The 24,353-nt window shown below is 39.9% G+C and overlaps 1 protein-coding gene across 4 annotated transcripts in view; it reads left to right on the plus strand.

Annotated features, from left to right (window-relative positions):
* The window catches only part of CCZ1 (CCZ1 vacuolar protein trafficking and biogenesis associated), a 67,849-nt gene extending 52,915 nt beyond the window's left edge, over window positions 1-14,934 (plus strand). For all 4 annotated transcript variants that reach the window (XM_089682749.1, XM_089682751.1, XM_089682748.1 and 1 more), the window contains 4 exons: window positions 654-771; window positions 4,037-4,195; window positions 6,932-7,059; window positions 14,624-14,934. In XM_089682749.1, the coding sequence (XP_089538875.1) occupies window positions 654-771; window positions 4,037-4,195; window positions 6,932-7,059; window positions 14,624-14,679 (461 nt within the window). In that variant the 3' untranslated portion in view covers window positions 14,680-14,934. The remainder of the gene's footprint in view (window positions 1-653; window positions 772-4,036; window positions 4,196-6,931; window positions 7,060-14,623) is intronic.
* The last annotated feature ends 9,419 nt before the right edge of the window (window positions 14,935-24,353 follow it).

Raw genomic sequence — 24,353 nt, forward strand, 5'->3', positions numbered from 1 at the left:
TTCTCCCTAGAACGTAGAACTAATAAAATAACCTCAGTGACTAATCTATTATCTAATCAAACATTCCCAAAAGTACTTATGAATAAAATATAAAATAAACTATACACAAAATATAATATAAAATAAAAATAGTCCAATTCAAGTCCAAATCAAAAATCCACCCAAAGCAAACACAAGTAAATCCAGTAGGAAGGATTCCAATCCTATTTCAATCCCGTGATACCCTCCTGGTAATATTCATAAGCTTATCACGAAATCTCTGGTAAAGTATTACTTCCAAGTTTTCCTTCACTTCAGGAGCCCATCCTCCATATTCCTCATAAAGCAAAGGAGACTCCTATAATAGAATTCCAAGTATAGGGATAAATTTATTAAATGACTTACATTGGGGATAAAAAATATCAGCTCTGTGGCAAACTACACCAGCCTTGCAAACAATAGGGCATGGAAAACACCATTTCCAGTAGTTAAAATGGCCACGGCAGCACTTCTGGTTTTCGTGTGTGCGTCTTGACGTTGCGTTCTCTAACGCGTTTTGTCACTTCCAGACTTCGTCTGAAAGGATCTTGATAATTAATCATCATTATTATATATTATGAGCTCTGATGGAGGTAAAACACATGTGCTTATTTTTTTTTTCTCCATTTTCATAGCTTCTGTGCAGCTAACACCAGATTTCTGTAGAAAACTGGATAGTCTTGTAGGACCTCAACTAACAGTGCTAGCCTCGGACATCTGTGAACAGTACAACATCAACAGAAGAATATCAGGGTATGTAACAATGGGCTTTGATTGTTCTCTTACTGTATACGTGTAATGTAATGATGGCATTAAGTGGTGCCTTGCACAAACATTTACACATTTTGTTTAGCTCCCTTAGTGACAAGAATTCAGTGGTGCAATATTGTGCGATTGTAGACACTTGTTAATGCTCAACATAGTGCTGATGATGTAGCACACAAGAATATGGGACAGCAGCAGTGCTGAAGAAAGCATATAAAGCCCCTTTCACACAAGCGGACCGATGGAGACCACTTGTTCATTCTTTAGACGGACCTGATTGGTCCCTCTATAGACATCTATGGATTGGCAGGTGTCAGCAGACAATAGTCCACTGACACCTGCCGGCATCTGATCTGATCCTGTATGCCAAAAACAGACGGATGGGGATCGTTCCCCATTCTTCCAGCAGATTGGATTGGATGACAATCAGGTGGGAACGGATAGGTGGTCCGTTTCCATCTGACCGTCCCATTAAAATCAGAGGGTAGTGTCTGTGTCTGGCCTGCAGCAGCTCAGCAGAGAGATTCTCCGCTGAGCAGGCAGATCACGCTGATATATCCGTCCCAGATGAAAGGGGCCTAAAGGTATTTGCAGGCACTGCTTGGTGACTAGCGTTTTGTTCTGCCGCATGTTCCATACCTTTACAGACAGGTCTGCTGCTGATATTTCAGGTATTGGTCAATGCAGGTGGGTTCAGCCTCTAGGAGTCATACCAACCCCTGTTCACCCAGTAGAGCCACTTGTGCTACCACCCTGTCCCCACCCAAACCATTCTACACTGAAATAGTCATGCAATGGTAGTAGAACTGACCTTGTAGGTTTATAGGGTGCCTTTGAAATCTGCTGTGTTTTAACCACTTTTCACACATTTGTTAAAATCTGCAATTGTTTTTTGTTTTTTTTTGCTAGAAAATTACATGGAATCCCTAAACATTATATATTTTCTGAAAGCAGCAGTCCTGTAGAATAAATTGGTGGCAACTGGAATTTTTTTTATGTCACAATATTTATGAAGCTGCTTATCAAATGCATACACTGTGTGATCAATTATTAGGCAAGTTGTATTTTTGAGGATTAATTTCATTATTGAACTACAGTGCCACCATTCTTTTCAATAACAGTCATAAGCCTTCCATTCATGGAGTCTGTCAGTTTCTTGATCTGTTGACAATCAACTTTTTGTGCAGTAGCAATCACAGCTTCCCAGACATTAAGAGAGGTGTACTCTTTTCCTTCACCGTAAATCTCCCGTTTTAAAAAGGGCCCATAAGTTCTCCATAGGGGTTAGGTCAGGTGAGGAAGTGGGCCATGTCATTATTCTTTCATCTGTAAGGCCTTTACTAGCTAACTACACAGTGGAGTACTTCGATGCATGCAATGGAGCATTGTCCTGCATAAATATCATGGTCTCCTTGAAAGGTGCAGACTTATTCCTGTACCACTGCTCGAAGAAAGTGTCTTCTAAAAACTGACAGTAGGTTTTGGAGTTGATTTTGAGTCCATCTTCAACTCAAAAAGGTCCAACTAACTCATCTTTAATAATACCAGCCCTTACGAGTACCCCACCTCACTGAAGTCTTAGTCAAAGTGGTGCTCTGTGCCCATTACTGATTCAGCCACGGGCCCACCCATCTGGTCCGTCAGGAGGCAATCTCATCTCATCAGTCCATAAAACCTTCTTTAGATATTTCTTGGCCCAGACTTGACATTTCAACATGTCTTGTTCAATGGTGGTGGGGTTTCAGCTTACCTTACCTTGGCCATTTCTCTGAGCACGAAACTCCTTGTACCTCTGGGCACTCCAGGTAGGTTGCAGTTCTAAAATATGAAAGCTGTGGAGGATAATGGGTACCTAGTAGCTTCATGTTTGATTCTTCTCAAATATTTGGCAGTTAATTTTCTTTTTTTTTTTTTTTTGTCTCTCAACTCGTTTCTTGCAACCCTGTTGACTATTTGCAACAAAGCATTTGATGGGTCACGCCCCAACATCTTAGCACTTTTTCAAGAGTCCTGCATCCCTTTTGAAAGACTTTTTTTTATTTTTTTTTACTTTTCAGAGTCAGTTAAATCTCTATTTTGGCCCATTTTACCTGGAGAAAAGAAGCTGCCTAATAATTATGCATACCTTGAAATAGGGTGTTGATCTCTGTGGCTACACCCTCCTTCATTACACAAATGCACATAACCTGATATGCTTAAATCCAATAAGCATTCAAGTGTATACAGCTTGGAGTTAGACAATATGCATAAAAATTATGATTTGGTCAAAATGCTTGCTTGCCTAATAAATGTGCACACAATGTATTTTCAGAAAAAGTACAGTAAGTGGATTTTAGCACACAAACACATAATACCCAATTTCTTGATAAAATATAAAAAAGGTAGTTGATTTGAGTAAACTGATACCAAACATATCAAGATCAAAATTGTCTGTGAAATATCAAAAGACTACGTTACTTAAAATTTTTCTAAGATAATGCTGTAAAAACCTTTTACATTTTAGCGTTCACAATGAATTATGGCCCTTGAATTGTTGCTCTCGCTCAGATGTTTGCAGTCACATATGTGGTGCAATTGCTGTTTACATACGTGGTGCAATTGCTGTTTACATACATGTATGCAAGCCCTACACGTGCTTTGGCATTTGCGTGTTTGCAAATGGGAGGACGGGGTGCTTTAAAAAATGTTTTATTATATATATTTTCTTAAGTTTATTCGTAGTTAGAGGGGCTTACAGTCCCCCTACGTAATTGGTAAGGACAGGTGACAGGTTCTTATTATGGACACTTTAGGGGTCTGTTAGACCCCCAGTGTGTCTACTTAAGTTAATCAAGCACTTTTGTGCTTGATTAGCTACTTCACCAGCTTCAGTAGCTGGAGAATTACCACTCTGAAACCGGAAGTGATGAAATGCTTTTCAGTTCTGGCTTCATTAATTGCAGACGAGATCAAGGAACTGATCCCCTCATTCCTCACACTTCTCGTGGTACTTTTACTGAAAAGCTGATCACTGGCTGAAGAAAATTATACCAAGCTCATGGCTGCAGCCATAAACTTATTTTAACCACTTGCTGTCTTTAGATCATTTTAAAAAAGTCCTGGACTTCAAGTGGTTAAGTTGCACCAGTTTGTGGATTTGTCTGTTGTAATAGTGATGTATTAATTAGAAGAACTAGTATGGTTTTGATGTGATGTTCCCCATAATGTCTTTCCCAGAAGTGAAATACTTTTTTTTTTCTCTCTTTTGCTTCAGGTCAGAGAAAGAACCACAGTTTAAATTTATTTATTTTAACCACATGAACCTAGCAGAGAAAAGTACAATACACCTCAAGAAAACCCCCAGCGTCTCACTGACTTCTGTACAGCCAGAGCTAATGAAGATACTTGGGGACATTAATAGTGATTTTACAAGGTTTGCAACTTCATGGTTTCTACCTATATTCTGTTTAGGGTGATTTTGTTTTGTTTTGTTTTTTAATTTTAATCAATCTGGGCTTCATCTTAACCACTTCAAGTCCGGACACTTTTACCCCCTTCCTGTCCAGGCCAATTTTCAGCTTTCAGTGCTATCACACTTTGAATGACAATTGTGTAGTCATGCAACACTGTACCCATATGAATTTTTCAGCATTTTTTTGAGACAGATAAAACTTTATTTTGGTGGTATTTATTCACCACTGGGATTTTTATTTTTTTGCTATGTAAATGTAAAAGTCCAAACATTTTGAAAAGTGTTTTTCTTATAAAATTTTGCAAATAAATAATCTTTCTTCATAAATCTTGGCCAAAATGTATTCAGCTATCTTTTTAGTAAACAAAAAAATTACCCAATATTAGTTTTTAACCAAAAATGACAACTTTTTTTTTTTTTTTTTAAATTCACAATTTTTATTTTACTTTTTGATAGTATTTGTATTTTAATATTATATATTCTTTTTTTTGCCGTCGACATAAAGGCTGTAAAAGCAATAATTTCTCATTCTCTCTGGCTGCATTCTTGCAGCCATTGAGAAATACTGTGGGAGTGTAATTGGTCACAGCTTGTCACATGGTACAAGGCTGTTGTGAATAGCCTTGTACCATGTGACCTCTGTGATCATTCACAGATTTCACACGTAGTAAGCAATGATATCAGGAAGTGACATCTTGTTTACTACTATTCATGTGATCACTGATTGGCCAATCGGTGATTACATGAATCGGGACCTCCAGACACAGCGGGCATCGGATCACGGTGCCGCATGCACAGGCAGTGAATGTGGGGGCCGTTTTTATAAATGGCGATCCGCTTCGGCACTGTTCCCGTCTGGTCTTTTATGTATATGGTCCAGACAGGAAGTGGTTAATGGAAAGTTGTAAGAAAAAAGGAGGCTACCATAGCAGTTGATTGTAAATGAACCCTATGCACACTGCTATACATCTCACATATTTCTAGTAAACTTTTGCATAAAAACTGGGATCCTTGGTTCACATATTACAGCAAGTGTTCAAGATGTGTCAAAGTGATCCCTCTCTAGCTAGTCCCTACTGTACTAGACCAGGGCAGGATAGTACTCACCACTGAGAAGTACATAACCTCCATAATTGCACATTTGTTCCACTATGTTCAACAGACAACTAATGTATGCTTTGGCCTGCTGTTCCTCTATATAATCTGATTGCTGCAGTGTGAGGATTACAGGATGCTAATATCAATATAAAAGATTTGAGTGCTAGTTTTATTTAACAATACAATAGTTAACTATTTTCTTAAACACACAAGTAGATTAAGTTGTGTTTTCACATGTGCATTGAACTGAGCTTTACCTGGGGAAGGAAAAATCTTTTGTCTGAAGTAAAGCTCTTCTATAAGACTCAGGCAAAAAAAAAAATTGATGGGGGTCCTAACCATTCCCCACTTAAGCCAAAACAAATTTTCTTGGCTTTACATACCCCCAAAAGAAAATCAGAGAAAATGTTAAAATATTACATTGCAATGTTAAATTATGCTACACAGCAGGGAGAATCTAAAATTAATTTTGGAGACAATTGTGACTACTAGTTCTATAAAATACTGCATTGGTCATGTATTGCAAACGCATTGAGGGACTTTAATTTAAAGAAGAACTCGGGGATAGGCAAAAAACACCCATTACTACACCCCCCCTAAATCACTAAACCGTAAATAAAATCTTGAATATCCCTACTTTTGAGGAGAAAAGTTTATTGAATTTCCATGACCTCATCTCTGTAAGTCAAGACAGCTTTTTCTCTGCCAATGAGGAGTTGTAACAGCAGGGATTACATCCTCTCTCTCTCTCTCTCTCTCTCTCTCTCTCTCTCTCTCTCTCTCTCCCTCTCTCCCTCTCTCCCTCTCTCCCTCTCTCCCTCTCTCTCCCTCTCTCTCCCTCTCTCCCTCGCTCTCCCTCGCTCTCCCTCGCTCTCCCTCGCTCTCCCTCGCTCTCCCTCGCTCTCCCTCGCTCTCCCTCGCTCTCCCTCGCTCTCCCTCGCTCTCCCTCGCTCTCCCTCGCTCTCCCTCGCTCTCTCTCGCTCTCGCTCTCCCTCTCTCCCTCCAGTAACAAGAAACTACAGTTCCCATCAATCACAGGGAATTGTAGGGAATGTGGGTGGGTACACTAGGCCTGTGCATACTGAATGTGTCTGAGAGTCTGTCTGCCCACCACAGCAAGTGGGGCTGAGTTACTTCACTACTCCCTGGAGAAAGAACTACAGAAGGGTTGTGCCTAGACCAGTGGCTGGGAGAGTCATAGCAGCCACTGGTCTTACAAACAGGAAACCAAAGAGAATTAACAGTTTGATTTGAAAATGAATAGGCTAATTTAGAGCAACTACTGAGTGAACCAGACGATGGATGACATATTCAGTGAAAGTAGAAAATTAGCAACAAAGACCTGTAAAGCAGTTTTTGCCCAGAGGTCTGCTTTAAGACTGGAGAAGCCAGAATCCAGAGCAGCTGTGCATGTCAACCAATCCGCTTCTATCTTTTTATGTTCAAAGCTTAATTGAGCAAACTGAAGATAAAAGCTGATTGGTTACTCTGCACAGCTGCTCTGCATTCTGTCTGCTCCAGTTTTAGTACATTTTCCTCATCATTTTTATTAGTTGCTTGTGCTTTTTGCTTTGTTCTGACCAATTTCTGCTTTTACAGAGCGGATGAAGATGAAGAGATCATAGTAAAAGCAATGAGTGATTATTGGATAGTAGGGAAGAAGTCTGACCAGCGAGAACTGTATGTCATCTTGAACCAAAAGAATTCCAACCTAATTGAAGTAAATGGTGAGCACTGAATTAATTTTAAGGCATATATCATTCCTTTTTATTCATTGTCCAGAGCTGTTCATATTGCTTGAAAGGTACAGTAGAAGAATTTCTTTAAGCTCTGTTAGTATCCTGAAATGGAATTAAACCTTCCTATCCTTTACAGCCAAGGAAACTGCCGTCTTGACCTCTGTTTGATCTGCAGTGTGCTGCACGTGATTAGATATGACACCAGCCTTTGATGAGTTAAACTTTTGGTTGAGAGCTAGCAAAAGCACACTAGTAACTGTAACGGTTATCATTCAAGGTATGGCATGAATGTAACTGTTTTGTGAAACCATTAAATATGTGGGTTTAGTTCCAATTTAAATTGGAACTCAATTTAACTAATAAAAAATTGCAAACAGGCAGCGCTTTATAGCAGAAGAGATGTACTAGGCTCTTCCCTAATAATAAACACCTGTCTGCACACAGTCTTCTATTGAATACAAACTGAGCTTCACATGAACGGTTCAGTGTGCGTTCCTGGTAGCCTCTGGCTGTGTCGGACTGACAAGCTCCTTTAACTATGCGCGGGATGACGTCAGTCCACCAGTCAAGAGGCAGAAATAACCAGGGAGGAGATGACAGTGGCTGGCAAGGGATTTAACCATCACCTTGCTAGAATGAGAAGGTGAGTATTACTTTCAGATTAGTTCTGCTTTAACTTATAAGACAGCAACTGTTGAATTTCCAGAAATCTTCAATGCTTTCTGTGCAAAAAACAATGCCTGCTGATTGAGTTCTGTATGGCTCCAACAGCCGTGCACATGTGGAAATTCACTCTTCCAAATTTTGTCACGAGTGTCAGAATCAGATGCAAAATATCTTTGACACATAAAAGATAGGAGAGAAAGCATTTATTGGCAGTTATAAGGATGCAATAAGTTTTAAGGGCACAGACACAGTATAGCTTTCACATTGGTATCCTGTAGAGAACTTTAAGGGTCGTTGTGCTGCAATATGCAAATAGCAGTCAGCTTCCATGGTCACTGGCTCTGACTTGTTCTCATCTTTCTTTCAATATTGGCCCTTCACTTTGTTGTGTGGCTATTCTAACCAATTGCGGGTCAAGGAAGTAACAGGCCACAGCTCAGGATCCTGAAAGCTGAATCCTATGTGTACGTCAGAGCATACTGGTTTAGTGGAATGTACAGAAAATTGTCCAGAATATCTGGACACCTGAAGGTCCTTTTTGTTTATGAGAAAAGCAGTTGTTTAAAACCTTTTTATCCAACTCGCAGATACATTTTAAGCTAAATGCTTTCACAGAACTGTTCTGATCTGACACAACACACAGATGGATAGATATATATACAGGTGAAACTCGAAAAATTAGAATATCGTGCAAAAGTTAATTTATTTCAGTAATGCAACTTAAAAGGTGAAACTAATATATGAGATAGACTCATTACATGCAAAGCAAGATCGTTCAAGCCATGATTTGTCATAATTGTCATGATTATGGCTTACTGCTCATGAAAACCCCAAATCCACAATCTCAGAAAATTAGAATATTGTGAAAAGGTGCAATATTCTAGGCTCAAAGTGTCCCACTCTAATCAGCTAATTAAGCCATAACACCTGCAAAAGGTTCCTGAGCTTTTAAATGGTCTCTCAGTCTGGTTCAGTAGGAATCACAATCATGGGAAAGACTGCTGACCTGACAGTTGTGCAGAAAACCATCATTGACACCCTCCATAAGGAGGAAAGCCTCAACAGGTAATTGCAAAAGAAGTTGGATGTTCCCAAAGTGCTGTATCAAAGCACATTAATAGAAAGTTATGTGGAAGGGAAAAGTGTGGAAGAAAAAGGTGCACAAGCAGCAGGGATGACCGCAGCCTGGAGAGGATTGTCAGGAAAAGGCCATTCAAAAGTGTTGGGGACTTTCACAAGGAGTGGACTGAGGCTGGAGTCAGTGCATCAAGAGCCGCCACACACAGACAGATCCTGGACATGGGTTTCAAATGTCGTATTCCTCTTGTCAAGCCGCTCCTGAACAACAAACAACGTCAGAAGCGTCTTACCTGGGCTAAAGAAAAACAGACCTGGTTTGTTGCTCAGTGATCCAAAGTCCTCTTTTCTGATGAGAGCAACTTTTGCATCTCATTTGGAAACCAAGGACCCAGAGTATGGAGGAAGAATGGAGAGGCACAAACTGCAAGATGCTTGAAGTCCAGTGTGAAGTTTCCACAGTCTGTGTTGATTTGGGGAGCCATGTCATCTGCTGGTGCTGGTCCACTGTGCTTCATTAAGTCCAGGGTCAACGCAGCCGTCTACCAGGAGATTTTGGAGCACTTCATGCTTCCTTCCGCAGATGAGCTTTATGGGGATGCTGACTTCATTTTCCAGCAGGACTTGACACCTGCCCACACTGCCGAAAGCACCAAAACCTGGTTCAATGACCGTGGGATTACTGTGCTTGATTGGCCAGCAAACTCGCCTGACCTGAACCCCATAGAGAATCTATGGGGCATTGCCAAGAGACAGATGAGACACATGAGACGGACCAATGTAGAAGAGCTGAAGGCCGCTATTGAAGCATCCTGGTCTTCCATAACACCTCAGCAGTGCCACAGGCTGATAGCTTCCATGCCACACCTCATTGAGGCAATAATTGCTGCAAAAGGGCCCAAACCAAGTACTGAGTACATTTGCATGCTTATACTTTTCAGAGGTCCGATATTGTTCTATGTACAATCCTTGTTTTATTGATTGCATGTAATATTCTAATTTTCTGAGATTGTGGATTTGGGGTTTTCATGAGCTGTAAACTATAATCATCACAGTTATGACATATCACGGCTTGAACTATCTTGCTTTGAATTTAATGAGTCTATCTCATATATTAGTTTCACCTTTTAAGTTGCATTACTGAAATATTTGCTGAAGTTCAAACCAAGCATCAGAATGGGGAAGAAAGGGGATTTAAGCGACTGAACGTGGCATAATTGTTGGTGCCAGACAAGCTGGTATGAGTATTCAAAAATTGTTAATCTACTGGGATTTTCACACACAACCATCTCTAGGATTTACAGAGAGTGGTCCAAAAAAGAGAAAATATCTCTAGTGAGTGGCAGTTGTGTGGACAAAAATGCCATGTTGATGTCAGGGGTAAGAGGAGAATGGGCAGACTGGTTCGAAATGATTTAAAGGCAACAGTAATTCAAATAACCACTTGTTACACCCAAGGTATGCAGAATACCATCTCTGACACATGTCGAACCTTGACGTGGATGGGCTACAGCAACAGAAGACCACACCGGGTGCCACTCCTGTCAGCTAAGAACAGGAAACGAGGGTGACAATTCACACAGGCTCAACACAATTGGAGCGTTGAAGATTAAAAATACATTGCCTGGTCTTATGAGTCTCGATTCGGATGGTAGAGTCAGAATTTGATGTAAACAAAATGAAAGCCTGAATCCATCCGGCCTCGTACTAACGATTCATGGATGTGCAGCAGACAAATCTGCAGCTTGATGCTATCATGTCAATATGAACCAAAATCTCTGAGGAATGTTTCCAACACCTTGTTGAATCTATGCCACAATTAAAATTAAGGTAGTTCTGAAGGCAAAAGGGGTCAACCTGATATTAGCAAGGTGTACCTAATAAAGTGGCTGGTGAGTGTGTGCATGTGTGTATATATATATATGTGTGTATATATATATGTGTGTGTATATATATGTGTGTATGTGTGTATATATGTATATGTATATGTGTATATATATATATATATATATATATATATATGTGTGTGTATATATATGTATATATGTGTGTGTGTATATGTATATATGTGTGTGTGTATATATATATATATATATATATATATGTGTGTGTGTGTGTGTGTGTGTGTGTGTGTGTGTGTGTGTGTGTGTGTGTGTGTGTATATGTATATGTATATGTATATGTATATGTATATGTATATGTATATATATATATATATATATATATATATATATATATATATATATATATATATATATATATATATATATATATATATATATATATAGAGAGAGAGATGGGGTGGGAAGGGGGTATAGAAAATGGTGTTCTTGCTAACTGAGCTTACAGAATGCATTGTACATGTGTGTCCCAATGTTATTAAATCCTATGTTTGTGTTTTCTCATTAGTGTTTGGGGAAAGTTTTAATCTTTGAAGGAATTTGCTCTAGAGCTCTGACTTCCAAATTATTCATCCACTCATAGTTCTGTGTATGTCTGGTATGAGAAACACTGCTGGTACGACTGCAATTGAAGTGCCACCCTTGCTAATATCTCCATGCTATGCCTTTCTTAGTCAGGTCTTGTTACCGGAATGGTTTTGTGTTTCTGTTCCATGCTAAACTTTGGACGCATTCCGAGACGTCATCAATATTCATCCCATCGTTTTTCAACAGATGGTCTTAATAATTAAAATCTAGGCTCTCTCTCACACCTTGACATTGAAGGCATTTCTGCAGGCAGGTCTAATTTAGCAGGTCTCATTTCAGTGTGATAATCCCCCTCTCCCTCCCCAGGGTGTAAATGTCATGATTAAACCTAAAGTGTCATTTTAGTCAATGTGGGTGCCAGTGTTGTCCTCAAAGTGTTTTGACAACCATAATTGTCACTTATTTAAATGATTGATGTCTAAGCAATGATTGACATGCAGGAAATAGGTGCTTGCACTTGTGTATATACGTTGGGGGTCAGGCTGTAATTACATCTGCTTAAAGATGTATGGATATTTATAACAGCTGCTTCAGTTTTCAGCCTATTGGATGAACAGAGTTATTACAAGCAATTAACCACTTGCCCTATTGCGGATTTACCTCCCTTCCTGACCAGGCGATGTTTTGTGATACAGCGCTGCGTTACTTTAATGGACAATTGCGCGGACATGCAACGCTGCACCCAAATTAAATTTGTCCTTTTTTTCCCACAAATGGAGCTTTATTTCAGTTGTATTTGATCTCCTGTGCAGTTTTTTAATTTGTTTGCGCTATAAATAAAAAAGACCAACCATTTTGAGAAAAAAAGCAATATTTTGGACTTTTTGCTATTCAACAGATCCAGTAAAAAAAAATTAAAAAATCACATTTTGTTATACATTTAGGCCAAAATCTATTCTGCTACGTCTTTGCTAAAAAAAAATCCCAATACATGTAAATTAATTGGTTTTATGTGAAAGTTATAGCGTTTACTAATGGCGGTAGATATACTGGGATTTTTTGTTGTACAATTAATGGTGGCGATCAGTGACTTATAGCAGGACTGTGGCGGGCATTCTGACACTGGGGGGAACTGACTCGGTGTCGCTTACATCTACAGTGACACTAATACAGTGATCAGTGCTATGCATTCACATTTGCAAGGATTTCTCTTGTAGTTCCTTTTAGGAGACATTTTCTCTATCAGCAGGTCTTTAGGTAAGCTGGGTTGCAGCAAGATAAAAGCCCACTACCCATAATTCAAAAGTAGCTCTGCCACTTGAATCTATAGAGGCTATGCAATCGGTCAAGGTGATGTAATGGAGGAGGCATGGACAGACACAACACTCTTAGTATCAAGGACTGGACTGCATGTTGGTTGCTGTTTTGATGAAAGGAGGAAGGTAATGGTAAGGATGAAGGTAAAGTGATGCTCTGCTTCACTGCATTCCTCTATCAGAGCCTTGGGACTTATCCCAGCATGCACTTCTGTCTCTGTTGGAACTTTCATTGGGTAAAGCTGGATAATACACTATTAGATTTTCTTTAAAAAATGTGTACGCAAATTATTAGTACTATTGACAGTTTGACAAATGTTGTTCATTTGATTTTGAAACAAATGGACTTTACAGCATGCTGCTCCTACTCCTTTGTTTTTTATTGCAGTAACAAGAAAATACGAACATTGATTTGACTCCACAAATGATTAGAAAGTCAAACCAATGTTCCTAAAATGAACAATTTTGAACACAATTCTAATAGTGTTTATCCAGCTTTAAAGTGGTAAAACTTTAGTCAGAAAATAAAGCCCTGATAGATCACTTCAGGCTGGCTAATTTTGCAAGCATAGCTATTTAAAATATTTAAAAGTGTCTATATTGACTAAAACCTAGTAATACACTGTCTCGCCCATTTTTGCACATGCTCAGCTGCAGTCTAATCTCAGCCCTGTGCGTAAAAGCAGAGCCACTAGAGGCCAATCAGCTGACCGCTTTAAGATTTACTGTTGCTGAATGGGAAAGAAAGCAACAAGAATCGTACAGACTGAACGGAGGGAACACAGATTAGGGAGAGGGGAGAGGAAAGCAGGAGAGGTGACAGGACAAACTCTGCTGCCATGGAAAAACAAAAGAATTACATTTCCAAGGATAGTGTCTTATCGTTTTCCTGTTATTCTCCTAGACAGATCCTTGAACTTCAGCACTGTAGACTTTTGTCAGCCTTCCTCTCTACCTAAGGGAGGTCATACATTAAGCAGTTTCCTTTCCTGCAGCAATAGGTTGAAGGAAAGAGAATCGCTTGATTCCCCCATCAACACTCCCACTGAGCTATTATATTCTGACAGGAGGCTTCCCTGCCATCAAATTACAATGATTACTGCTGCCAGCTATAGCTGGTGACAGTAATCCTATGGAAAAAAAAAACAGGCTGGTTGTATTGAAGTCGATCAGTAAATCAACTTCAGCACAACCAGCCTACTCATAGATGGATCGAAATCAACCTGCTGAACCAGCTGTATTTCAATCCATCTATGGCTGCTTAAGACATACAATCAAGGATGGAAATGTACATATTTTAATTGAAGAAAGTGACATAATTTTAGAGACCAAGGAGGGGGGGAATGAGAAAGGGACTTCAACAAAATGGCAGCCTCCAGCAAGAACAGGAGCAATGTCGGGGGGGCAATTTACAGCACACACTAATTTTGGTAGCATAATTATTAATGTGGAATAAATGTTCTTTTGCTAAAGAACACTAATTGTTATCAAACTGTTATGGGTAAAGTTTCACTTTAATGACTTTCTCCCTTCCCCCATGGGCAGTGTTCAAGCCGGGTTATTGGCTGCTCATGCTTGAGCACTGGGTGTAAGGGAAGGTTTTTTGCTTTCCCTGTAGGTGAAAGTGCCAAGTATTTCCAAAGGGTTCCAGCAAATGAACAGTGAGGTAGAGGGAGGATGATGAAGGTAAGTATTGGTGGGAGAGGGGGTGAGATGGGCTAGCAAGAGAACCTGTTACGTTAATGCATGGTAAAACATTTTCAGGAAAAAAGTAACACATGGTCGACTTTGCGGTGTCTTTCATTTTAAATGGCACCCCAAGTGCAGGCGAGTATCCTTTGTGTGTTGTGGAATTGTACATTTAAATAAATTGATACATTTCTGTTTTGTGGTGCCATGGAGTATCCAAGGACTTAAAATAAACCTGACTTAGGCCACCACGCTCCATCAATAATATCACTTTTAGGTGGACTGAGCCCAGAGTTATGCAGCAATGTTAAGAAATTGATTACGATATAAAATTATGCTTTTTATAATAAAATAATCCTTTCTTTTTTTTTACAGATGAAATTAAGAAACTATGTGCCACACAATTCAACAACATCTTCTTCTTGGATTAACCAGCCTGGAATGTCTCTTGAGGCAACCCGTGACAGCCATTTTGTTCAGAATATCAGTCATATTATTGACTGGAATGACTGTTGTAAGGCAATAGTTGCCTTGTAAGAATCTACTTTCTACCTGGAGGCTCAATAATCAGACCGTTTTTAGATTTTAAATATTTATCTGATCGCTCTTTGAACAAGCGCATTACATTTCTGTTACAGCAGTATGACCACAAACAATAAATCCACTAATCATTGTTATACTTTTAACGGCCTAATAAGCTGTGCGTTACACTGATACTTCTCCAAGAAATCTTTCTTGCTTTATAACTGACAGAATAAGAAATGTACTTACATTTCATTGAGAGAAAAAAAAAAAATAATGTATTCATTTGACTTTTGTTTTTACTTCCAAGGTTCATCACAACCCATCGATCAGATGTTTCCTACAATGATGAGATCATCCCAGTTCTTGTATACCAAAATGGGGGGCATTGGGTTTCTTGAGATTGGATGTGGGTTTGGGAAAGTAGTTGTGGCAGATGAGCCCGGATTAGGATGGGTTGGGAGGAATTAAAGGATATCCCTACATATAAAAATATACTAGTGGCCTATCTTGGCTCTTGTATAAACCTTTAAAGGAGAATGCCTTAATATATAAATTGACAGTAAACTGATAATACAGTACATTGGTTTATGGCTACCTGACCATCACACCTATTATATGATTTCAAGAAGTAGTCTAGGCATGGATATTTTCTACATAGTTACATTGGTCCAGCTTATAAACCATGCTTGGCGGATGCCCCTAGAACCTGGAAATCACTGAAGTAGATGCTGCTACTCCAGTGATCTCAACCTTTTTCTTTGGTCTCACACTTAGCAGCTGCCCTGCTGCATTCTGAACACAGGAGCTAAGCTGCTTGGCATGGGCACCTTTCAGGGAATAATTGCATTTTCTGATTGACTGCAAAGCGTTCTCTGATTGGATGAGAGAGATTGTGACATCACCCTCCCACCTCTCCTTGTCCAATGATGGAACGCTTTGACTCTGCATTCATTCACAAAAATGCAAAGCATTCTCTGAATGGTGAAACACCTGACCTGTGTACAAAATGCAGCAGGGCACGTTTGGCATGGAATCTGGGAAGCTAGTGGAGATAAATGGAGTAGCAGAGTACTACTTTAATAATTTCCAGGTGCATCAGCCAAGTATGCTATATGATTACCTGGAATTCCTAATTTTTTTAATTAATGAGTCCAGGTTTATCCAATGAAAAGTGCTGTTAAAGCAGAACTTCACTCTCTCAATCAACATTGAAAGTTACTTGTGCCTCTAGCATTAGTAAATAGATAGGAATGTACTGTATATCATTTTTACCTGTTTTTATTTTTTTTTTTTTTTTACAATTCTTCAGTTACTTCCAGTTTTCTGACCTAGGTTCCTGGGATGATGTTCTACATCCCAGGAGCCTCCAAGAGGGGCTATCTCAGCTAAACTTACAGTTTGGTGAAAGGTGCTTTTTGTTCCGGGATGACTTTTGCTCCTCTGCACAAAGCCAAGTCCATTAAATACAAGGTTTGATGAGTTACATGTGGAGGAACTCAAGTGGCCTGTCAGAGCCCTGTATCTGCTGAGCAACTTTGAGATGACTTGGAACACCCAGCCATGTCTTCTCATCCAAGACCAGTGCCAGACCTCCAAAATGCTCTTTTGCCACAAACTCTCAAAGACTTTCCAAAATAATGTGGAAAGCCATCCAAGAAGAGTGGGGGCTATTTATAAGTACAAAGGTGGGGATGGGAGGCAACTCCATTTTAAAGCCTATGGTTTGGGCTGGGATGTTCTGCAAGCTCATGTAGGTGTAATGGTCAGGTGTCCACAGACTTTTGGTCCTGTAAATTAAATTGAATTGAAATCGCATCTAATGAATGTGAATGTCAGTGGCTTAATATCTGCGATTTGCTGCAGCGCAACTTCTGAAGTAGTTTTTGCATTACTTTTTCTGCAGTTTTTTTGTGATTTCACATACATAGAATATAGTGGAAATTGTACTGCAAATTGCAAGAAATTGTTGAAAATCTTCACAAGTCATAATAGTCTTCAGAAATTGCACACAAATTGAATGATTTTTAAATCACAGTGGTGTGACCGGTGCAATAATTTAATCGGACCTCATTTCTGGTTATAATCCTATCATTTTATTTATTTTTTTTAATGTGAAGCAGTTCATAAACAAAGACACAAATTAACAGACTCTACTTTGCTAATTTTATTATAGCAGTTTGTATTTTGCCTGTTGTTTTCCTGTGGTTATTTAAAATATTTTAAGATATTGATAAAATTAGTCACCTCAACATGGCTGCACACTGGTCCCCATACTTAGCAGATTGGCTTGAGACCCCTAAAAACAATCTGGTATGGTAATAGCAGTCACCTTCCTAGTCACTGGCTAGGATCAGCCTCTTTTCCAAGCTAACTCACATTCCTATTGTCTCATAACTGTGGTGGGGGCTCATTAACCAATAGTATCCAACCACTGTGTCTGCAACTCCCATTTGAGAAAACACTAAGGAGTCTATGTATAAAACATTTGCTTTGGGGTACCATGAATGTTTGCGGTATTTGTAATATAATTTTTTTTCCTTTGATTGTCAGCTCCATCTAGTGACCTTGATGCAATATTTTTGCTGAAATCGCTCAATCAAAAAAAAACAAAAAAACAAAACAAACATTATGGCCACTAGATGGAGCTGCGATACTTATATTACAAACCATATGGTGAGCATGCTTAGTACCCATGCAAATGGTTAAGACAGCCACATAGCAAATGCTTTATACATAAATAAGTGTCAATCTGTTATATCTAGCAAAGTTGAAACTCCATAAACAAAAGAAAATAAAATGAAAAAAGAAATTAACGAAGTTAAACATTTTTTAGACCCTGCTTTACAGTGACTAATGTTTCCAGAAAAGTTTAAAAAGATGTGTGATTTAAAGCCTAAGTTTTTAAGATATAGATAGATATAGATATACATTTTTAATTTATTTATTTTAATTGGCCCAAGAACCTGCACCAGTTTCCCATGTGCTGGTGGTTGCTGTCTTTATTGAAATCTTCAGTCCTCTGAAGATGAAATTATTACAGAAAAGTATTCAGTTGCAGAAAGCTTTGTGGTGTGTGCACTCAGTTAAATCAATTTTTGTATATATAAGTTTAATTTTGTGTCTTGCCTGCATTACTCTTGTGTTCACTTGAAGACCACGCAGGGCAAGAAGGAGGGTCATTTAACCCCTAGCCACCGTCAGACCATACCTGCCTTTTCATTTGCTACACCACTGCTCTGTTTAGCCACCAGGAGTGCAGTAATACACCTAGAGCTTAAGGGTATGGGTGAGGATGTGACATCACTGCTGTCTGATTGGCTCAGAGCTGCCACAAGTGGACAGAGGAGTTGTTCATAGCCCTGTGTAAGCTTCGGTAAGTCCATGTAAAGTTTAAAGTGGACTGTCTTTCGCCATCCCTATGGCTGAATAAATAATGGGGAGTCTACTCTGCTGGGGAGGTGGGCTAGTTAAAGGACTGTGCGGGGCTCTGTCCACATGACTGCAGCATAATTTCTTCACAGAGACCTGTGAATGAATGAACTACAAGTACCGTCAGCCTTTGTTGGCTGATGGCTTGTAGTTCTCAATTAACTACTAGGGCGCCAGTGAGTGTTCTAGGTAGTAAATTGAGTCTTCCTGTAATTGTGTAACTGCTTGCCTGTACAAAGTACAAGCAGACAGACACACTGACAGTCTGCAGTGGATTGAGACTTCACCCGCGATCTGCCAATGCAATACTTTACAGGCTCCTAAGAAAGAAAAATAATAAATGCACATTTGTAACCTGCAAAGAGTGCATTTTTTTTTTTTTTTTTTTTTTGTGTGTGTGTGAGACTGTAATGTAAAGCAAATATTTGAGCTTGTGGCTATTAACTCTGCATGTCAAAAACAGACAATCTGATGCACACTTTCTTAATGTCTTATTCATGACTGTATTTCATAGCCAATGTGTTGTAAATACCCTTGTGCAGCATTGTACACATGCTGTCTGAATTTCTCTGAACAGGGTGCCAGGTAAAAATGCAGGGAGATAAAATGCTGCTGTCTTGTCTGGCCAGGGGCCGGGGAGGCAAAGAGTCTGCGGATCAGTGCCCCCTGAGTGGTCACCTCAGCGGTGCTATTAGTAACACATGGGGGTGGGATCCCAAGTGTGAAAAGTGCACATGGTCACTGTTCTAAACACTTCTTCTTCACTGCGCCTTTTAGGGCTAGGCCTTTTGGTAAACTCCAGGGCAATTTTTTTGCTACAGGCCTCAGGGCCTAGCCAGTGCACAATTGAACGGCCACTTATTTATTTACTTTTCTCCCACGTTTTGTCACCTTTCACTTTTTTGTTTTTTGTTTTTTTTTCCTCACCAAGATGGTAGGGTGTGGGTCCTCACACCTGCCCTGAAGTCTAGGGAGAGGATGCATGGCCATTCGGTTCCTTCCTCCCGTGTCCCTGGGGTGTCTCTTCCGGAGAGCCCCCTGACCTAGTACTTGGTGGTTGGCTTCGGTTTGCCACAAGGAAAGGGGTCCGCTAGGCCTTTTGGCTAGGTGGACCATGTGGAAACATCAGTCCCTGGCAGGAGCCTCGCGCCCCAGGGGATCAGGGTAGAGGTCCTACTTTTTTGTGTTTGTGTTTTGCACTTGCATGTTTTTTTCTCATGTGGCATTGCAAGATTGACAGTTACAAGCATGACTCCAAAAGGCAGAGGCATGATAGTACTTGTAGTTTCGCAATAGCTGGAGGGCCGCCAGTTTGACACCCCTGTCCTAGACCTATTACTTCACATCTCTTGGTGCGCAACTTTGTTAAAGGTGTCACACATATTGTTCCACTAGTTAAGACTGTTGACTCCTTGGGACAGAGCAACTTTCTATATTTCAGTAATCTCTGTATGAACCCATGTGGGACCTACCATTTTGTCCTGCATCAGATAATCATAGTTCTGGTTGCCATTACTTTGGCTCGTAGAGTTTTGGAATTGGCTGCTCTCCCTGTAAGGAACTGTTCCTGGTGTTTCACTGTGAATGTGTGCTGTGCTGAATGGCTGTAATTTTCACTCTCTGATTAATTTTTTTCTCCCTGACACCTAAATCATGAAATATCAAATTTGGGATGGATTATCTTTTTATATGGTTGTTACTGGATACAAACTATGTGTTGATGACTGTTCAGTGCAAAAAAATGTGTGACTACAGAGCCATCTACTAACATGTACCTGGTATGGCTGATTGCTACTGTTCCCATCAAGGAAACCTGTACAGCAAAAGTATCTCTGCTGCCATCATTGTGAATGTCCTAAGTGTGGTTTTTGCTGATCCTGTTATTGTACTTCATGGACCTGGAACAAGCAGGTAACAAGCATTTTCAGGAGGGATAAGGATACTTTTTTTTTTTTTTAGTACAGTCTTCATTGGCCAAGCACTCACATTTTTACTACAACCACTGACAACTGTCTCTAACTCATATGGGCTTAGTTTAATAGCCCTAACAGGAAGATAATATACATATGCACATTAGGGTGAAGCTGATTTTAACCTGCCAATATGTTTTAGGATTATGGCATTGAAATTAGGCATGCAAAGGAAACCATGGAGAGCATAAACTCTCAATGTAGATAGTGTTTCTGGTGGAAAACAAGGCAGGACCCAAGTGCTAAAGGGCACATGTGCTATTTCCTTTGCTACTGTATTGAGAAAAGGAAAATATGGTGCAAAAATGTGTAATCTATGTTCTACAAACAGTCTCTGTGGATAGAAAGTCAGAATCCATTCAAAGTCTCATTTAGTACATCCGGAGTGAACTCCCTTTTGATACTTGTTGCTGCTCCTCACTGAGGCTGAAGAATCCTAAAACCAACAGAGGGAACAAGAAGCATGGAAAACTCAAGTGAATGATGTCATATGCCAGGAGGCATGAGGGGGTGTGGCTATGAATTTTCCAGCCACCCAACCTCTTAGTCAAGCCTGCACCTCCTGTCTGAGGACCCCAAGGCTCAGACCACACTAAAAACTACTGCAAACCGACAGGGTATTTTACATGTATTACAATTTACAAACCAAAAAGCTAAAATAACATCTACAGTTGGCAATTATTTGTTTTTTTTTAGTTTGAGCAGGAAGGGCATCCTTGAAAAAGAGTCTGGGTGTCCTCGAAACGTGTAGCCAGACCCCTCACACCTCTCAGCGGGGATATCATTCATTCAAGTTTCCCACGCTCTCCAGAGCCTTCCACATCCCTGGCTGACCAGCCTGTGACTGTGGTTGCTGACAACTATGGCTGACTGATGTTGGTAGACAAGCACTTCTTGTTTTTATATATAGGAGTTACCATTTGTTTTGGGGTTTTTTTATGAATAAAATGTGCTCTTTATGCTTCACTTATATTGCACCCTCTGGTGTTCCCTCTTATGGTATTGAGGCATTCTACAGCGCAGCCTTCTGGGTTCCTCAGGAATGTCTTGGCTAAATGCCTAAAAATTGTTAACAAGTTGATGAGTGGATCAAGTCTGCCACGGGTTATTATTGTGCAGCATTACAACCTTGGGCACCGTGCAGGCCAGCCGCTGGTTTCCTACCAACCAATGTCATCATAGGCTGATAAGGAGGATATCGGGCGTCTGCAGATGTCCTAGTTTGCCCCTCCCCTGCCCCTTTCTATCAGCACTTGGGTCACTTTAGCTGAGTGAGGGAGAGAAACTGAGGAAGAAGAGAAATGCTGGACTACTAGTCAGTACCAGTGTGCAAAGGGGCATTGCTTTGCAAAAATCACCTTTGATGTTGGGTATCCTATATGTGTAGAGGCTGCTGCATTAAGTAAAGCTATTACATTTTTAGGCCCTGAGATTGTGCATAATTTTAAAGGGGTCCTTGACTGAAAATAGGTTGAGAAACATTGTTATAGAGATATGCAGATGCTCAGGCCCTGGAATCTAAAGAGGCAGGAAATAACATCTTAAAGGAAATCTAATTTCTTAAATAAATTTTAGGAATGATCAACAACTGGCAATCTCTGAAAACTAAAGTTAGGCCTGTGTACGAGGTGCACATTTGGAGGTGATGGTGGTCTAGTTCCAGTCAGGATCTGCAAAGAAAATGCAAAAAACATGCCTCAAAGTGATTGTAAACATTCCATTTTTATTCTTTAACCACTTGCCGCCCTGCCACTGTAGAAATACGGCGGCACTGGCAGGCAAAACCACGTTTTAAAACGCGTGTTTCGTAAACGGGGCGCGCACGAGGCGCGCCACCGCCCTATCTGTCCCGCCGATCACCGCCGCGGATGTCAGTCGCTGGGTCACAGCCGGTCTTTACCGGCTGTTTCCCGGTGATCGGCGGCAAACAGTGACAAACAGCACAGCTGCAGTAGCTGTGCTGTCTGTCACTTCCCTGACAGCTTGAGGATGAGCTGATCGAGAAAGAAGAGTTTCTCTCTCTCTTTCGATCAGCCTTGTCCTGTCCAGCACACACCCCCACCCCCTAGTAAAACACTCCCCTCACTCAGATAACCCTTCCCTGCAAAATAAAGTTAACCCCTTCCTCCCCAGTGCCATTAGTACAGTGTCAGTGTTTTTTTTTTTTGCACTGATCACTGTATTAGTGTTTTTGGGGATGTCAGTGACCCCAAGTCAGTACCCCCCAATGTCAGAATGTCCGCCGCAGTCCTGCCATAAGTCGCTGGTCGCTGCCATAAGTCACTGATCGCCGCCATAATTCGCTGATCGCCGCCATTATTAGTATAAATAAGTATTAGTATAAATCATTTGTAAACGCTATAACTTTCACGTAAACCAATTAATTTACACGTATTGGGTTTTTTTTTTTTTAGCAAAGACATTTTGGCAGAAATTTATGACTAAATTTGATTTTTGCATTTTTTTTTTTTACTGGACATGTTTTGTAGCAAAAAGTCCAAAATATTGTTTTTTTTCCTCAAAATTGTCAGGCTTTTTTTTTTACAGCGCAAAAAATAAAAACCGCACAGGCGATCAAATACCACCAAAAGAAAGCTCAATTTGTGGGGAAAAAAAGGATGTAAATTTCATTTATGTACCGTATTGCATGACCGCGCAATTGTCCGTTAAACTAGCGCAGCGCTGTATAGCAGAAAAATGGCGTAAATTGCAGTATTTATACCATAGTTTGTAGACGCTATAACTTCCACACAAAGCAACCAATATACACTCATTGGGATTTTTTTTACCAAAAACATGGAGCAGAATACATTTTGGCCTAAATTTATAACCAACTTTGAGTTTACTATGTATTTTTTATAGCTGAAAGTAAAAAATATTGTTTTTCTTCAAAATTTTTGGCTTTTTTTTGTTTATAGCGTGAAAAATAAAAAGCACACAGGTGATCAAATTACACCGAAAGAAAGCTCTATTTGTGTGAAAAAAAGGACGTAAATTTCGTTTGGGTGCAGCATTGCATGACCGCGCAATTATCAGTTGAATTAGTGCAGCGCCGAGTAGCAAAAAGAGGCCTGGTCGTTAATGGGGGTAAATCCTCTGGAGGTCAAGTGGTTAAAAATAACAAACGTTATACTTACTATGGTTAGGGAATCCATAGGCGTACATCAAAAGGAATTTATTGGGTTTTTTTCTGTTGTTGCTGTTTTACTTCTTATGGTAACAATTTTTTTTTTCCTTTTTTTCTAGTACAAGGGGCAGCCTTATTAGTTTTTTACTCCGAAGTTTCTGCTCTTAGGGTGGCAACACTTACATGTGAGTCTAGGCAGCAGCGCCATCACGCTGGTACGCAGATTTTCACTGCAGAGTACAAGAAGCTAACTACTGATAGTTCATCCACAGCTTCCCAGTTGGCCATTTTGCAGCAGCCATAATGCTGTTTACAGATGTTACCCTAAGGCCCCAAAAAAGTTTCAGTTTTGGACTGTGCATGTCTAGGATTTATGTGATTTATATTTTTGTTGTTCCAAGATGTTATATGAATTTATTATTATGCTATGACAGTCATCCAGAAAGGCTCACTTTAGTTTATACAGTTATAACAACATATGGACCCAAAACTTTTCATGCTTAAAACGGAGGTACCCACATCCCCATTGATAAGCAATCTTAAATATAGTTGATGGGACTTTTAAGGTACCAACAAATTGTCTCAGTACACACTATACATACAAATAAGCATCTTTGTTCATGAATTACATAAAAACAGACATTTCAAAGTATAAAAATTCAGTAACTTGTGAGTCCATACTGCCTGTGATGGGAGAAGCCGTAAGAACATATACTTATAGTGGGGAAATTACTTATTTGATCCCCTGCAGATTTTTGTAAGTTTGCCCACTTACAAAGAAATGAAGGATCTATCATTTTTACCATAGGTGTATTTTAAATGATAGAGACAGAATATCAACCAAACATTTTGAAAAAACACGATACAAATGTTATAAAGCAGGGCCGATTCTGGCCTATCTGATCTGGGGGTGCAGTAAAAAAAAAAAAGTAGGTGGCATAATGTCAGTAGTGTGACAGGGATGTATGGAGCCAGTATCTGTACCACATAGTAATAACACATAAGTAATGTCTGGCAGGTAGCACAGAGGTGGTGCAGGAATGAACAGGGAAGC

This window comes from Staurois parvus, unplaced genomic scaffold (assembly GCF_062004578.1).
Source record: "Staurois parvus isolate SC_StPar_1 unplaced genomic scaffold, SC_StPar_1.0 ptg000297l, whole genome shotgun sequence".
In the NCBI taxonomy this organism is placed as follows: domain Eukaryota; kingdom Metazoa; phylum Chordata; class Amphibia; order Anura; family Ranidae; genus Staurois; species Staurois parvus.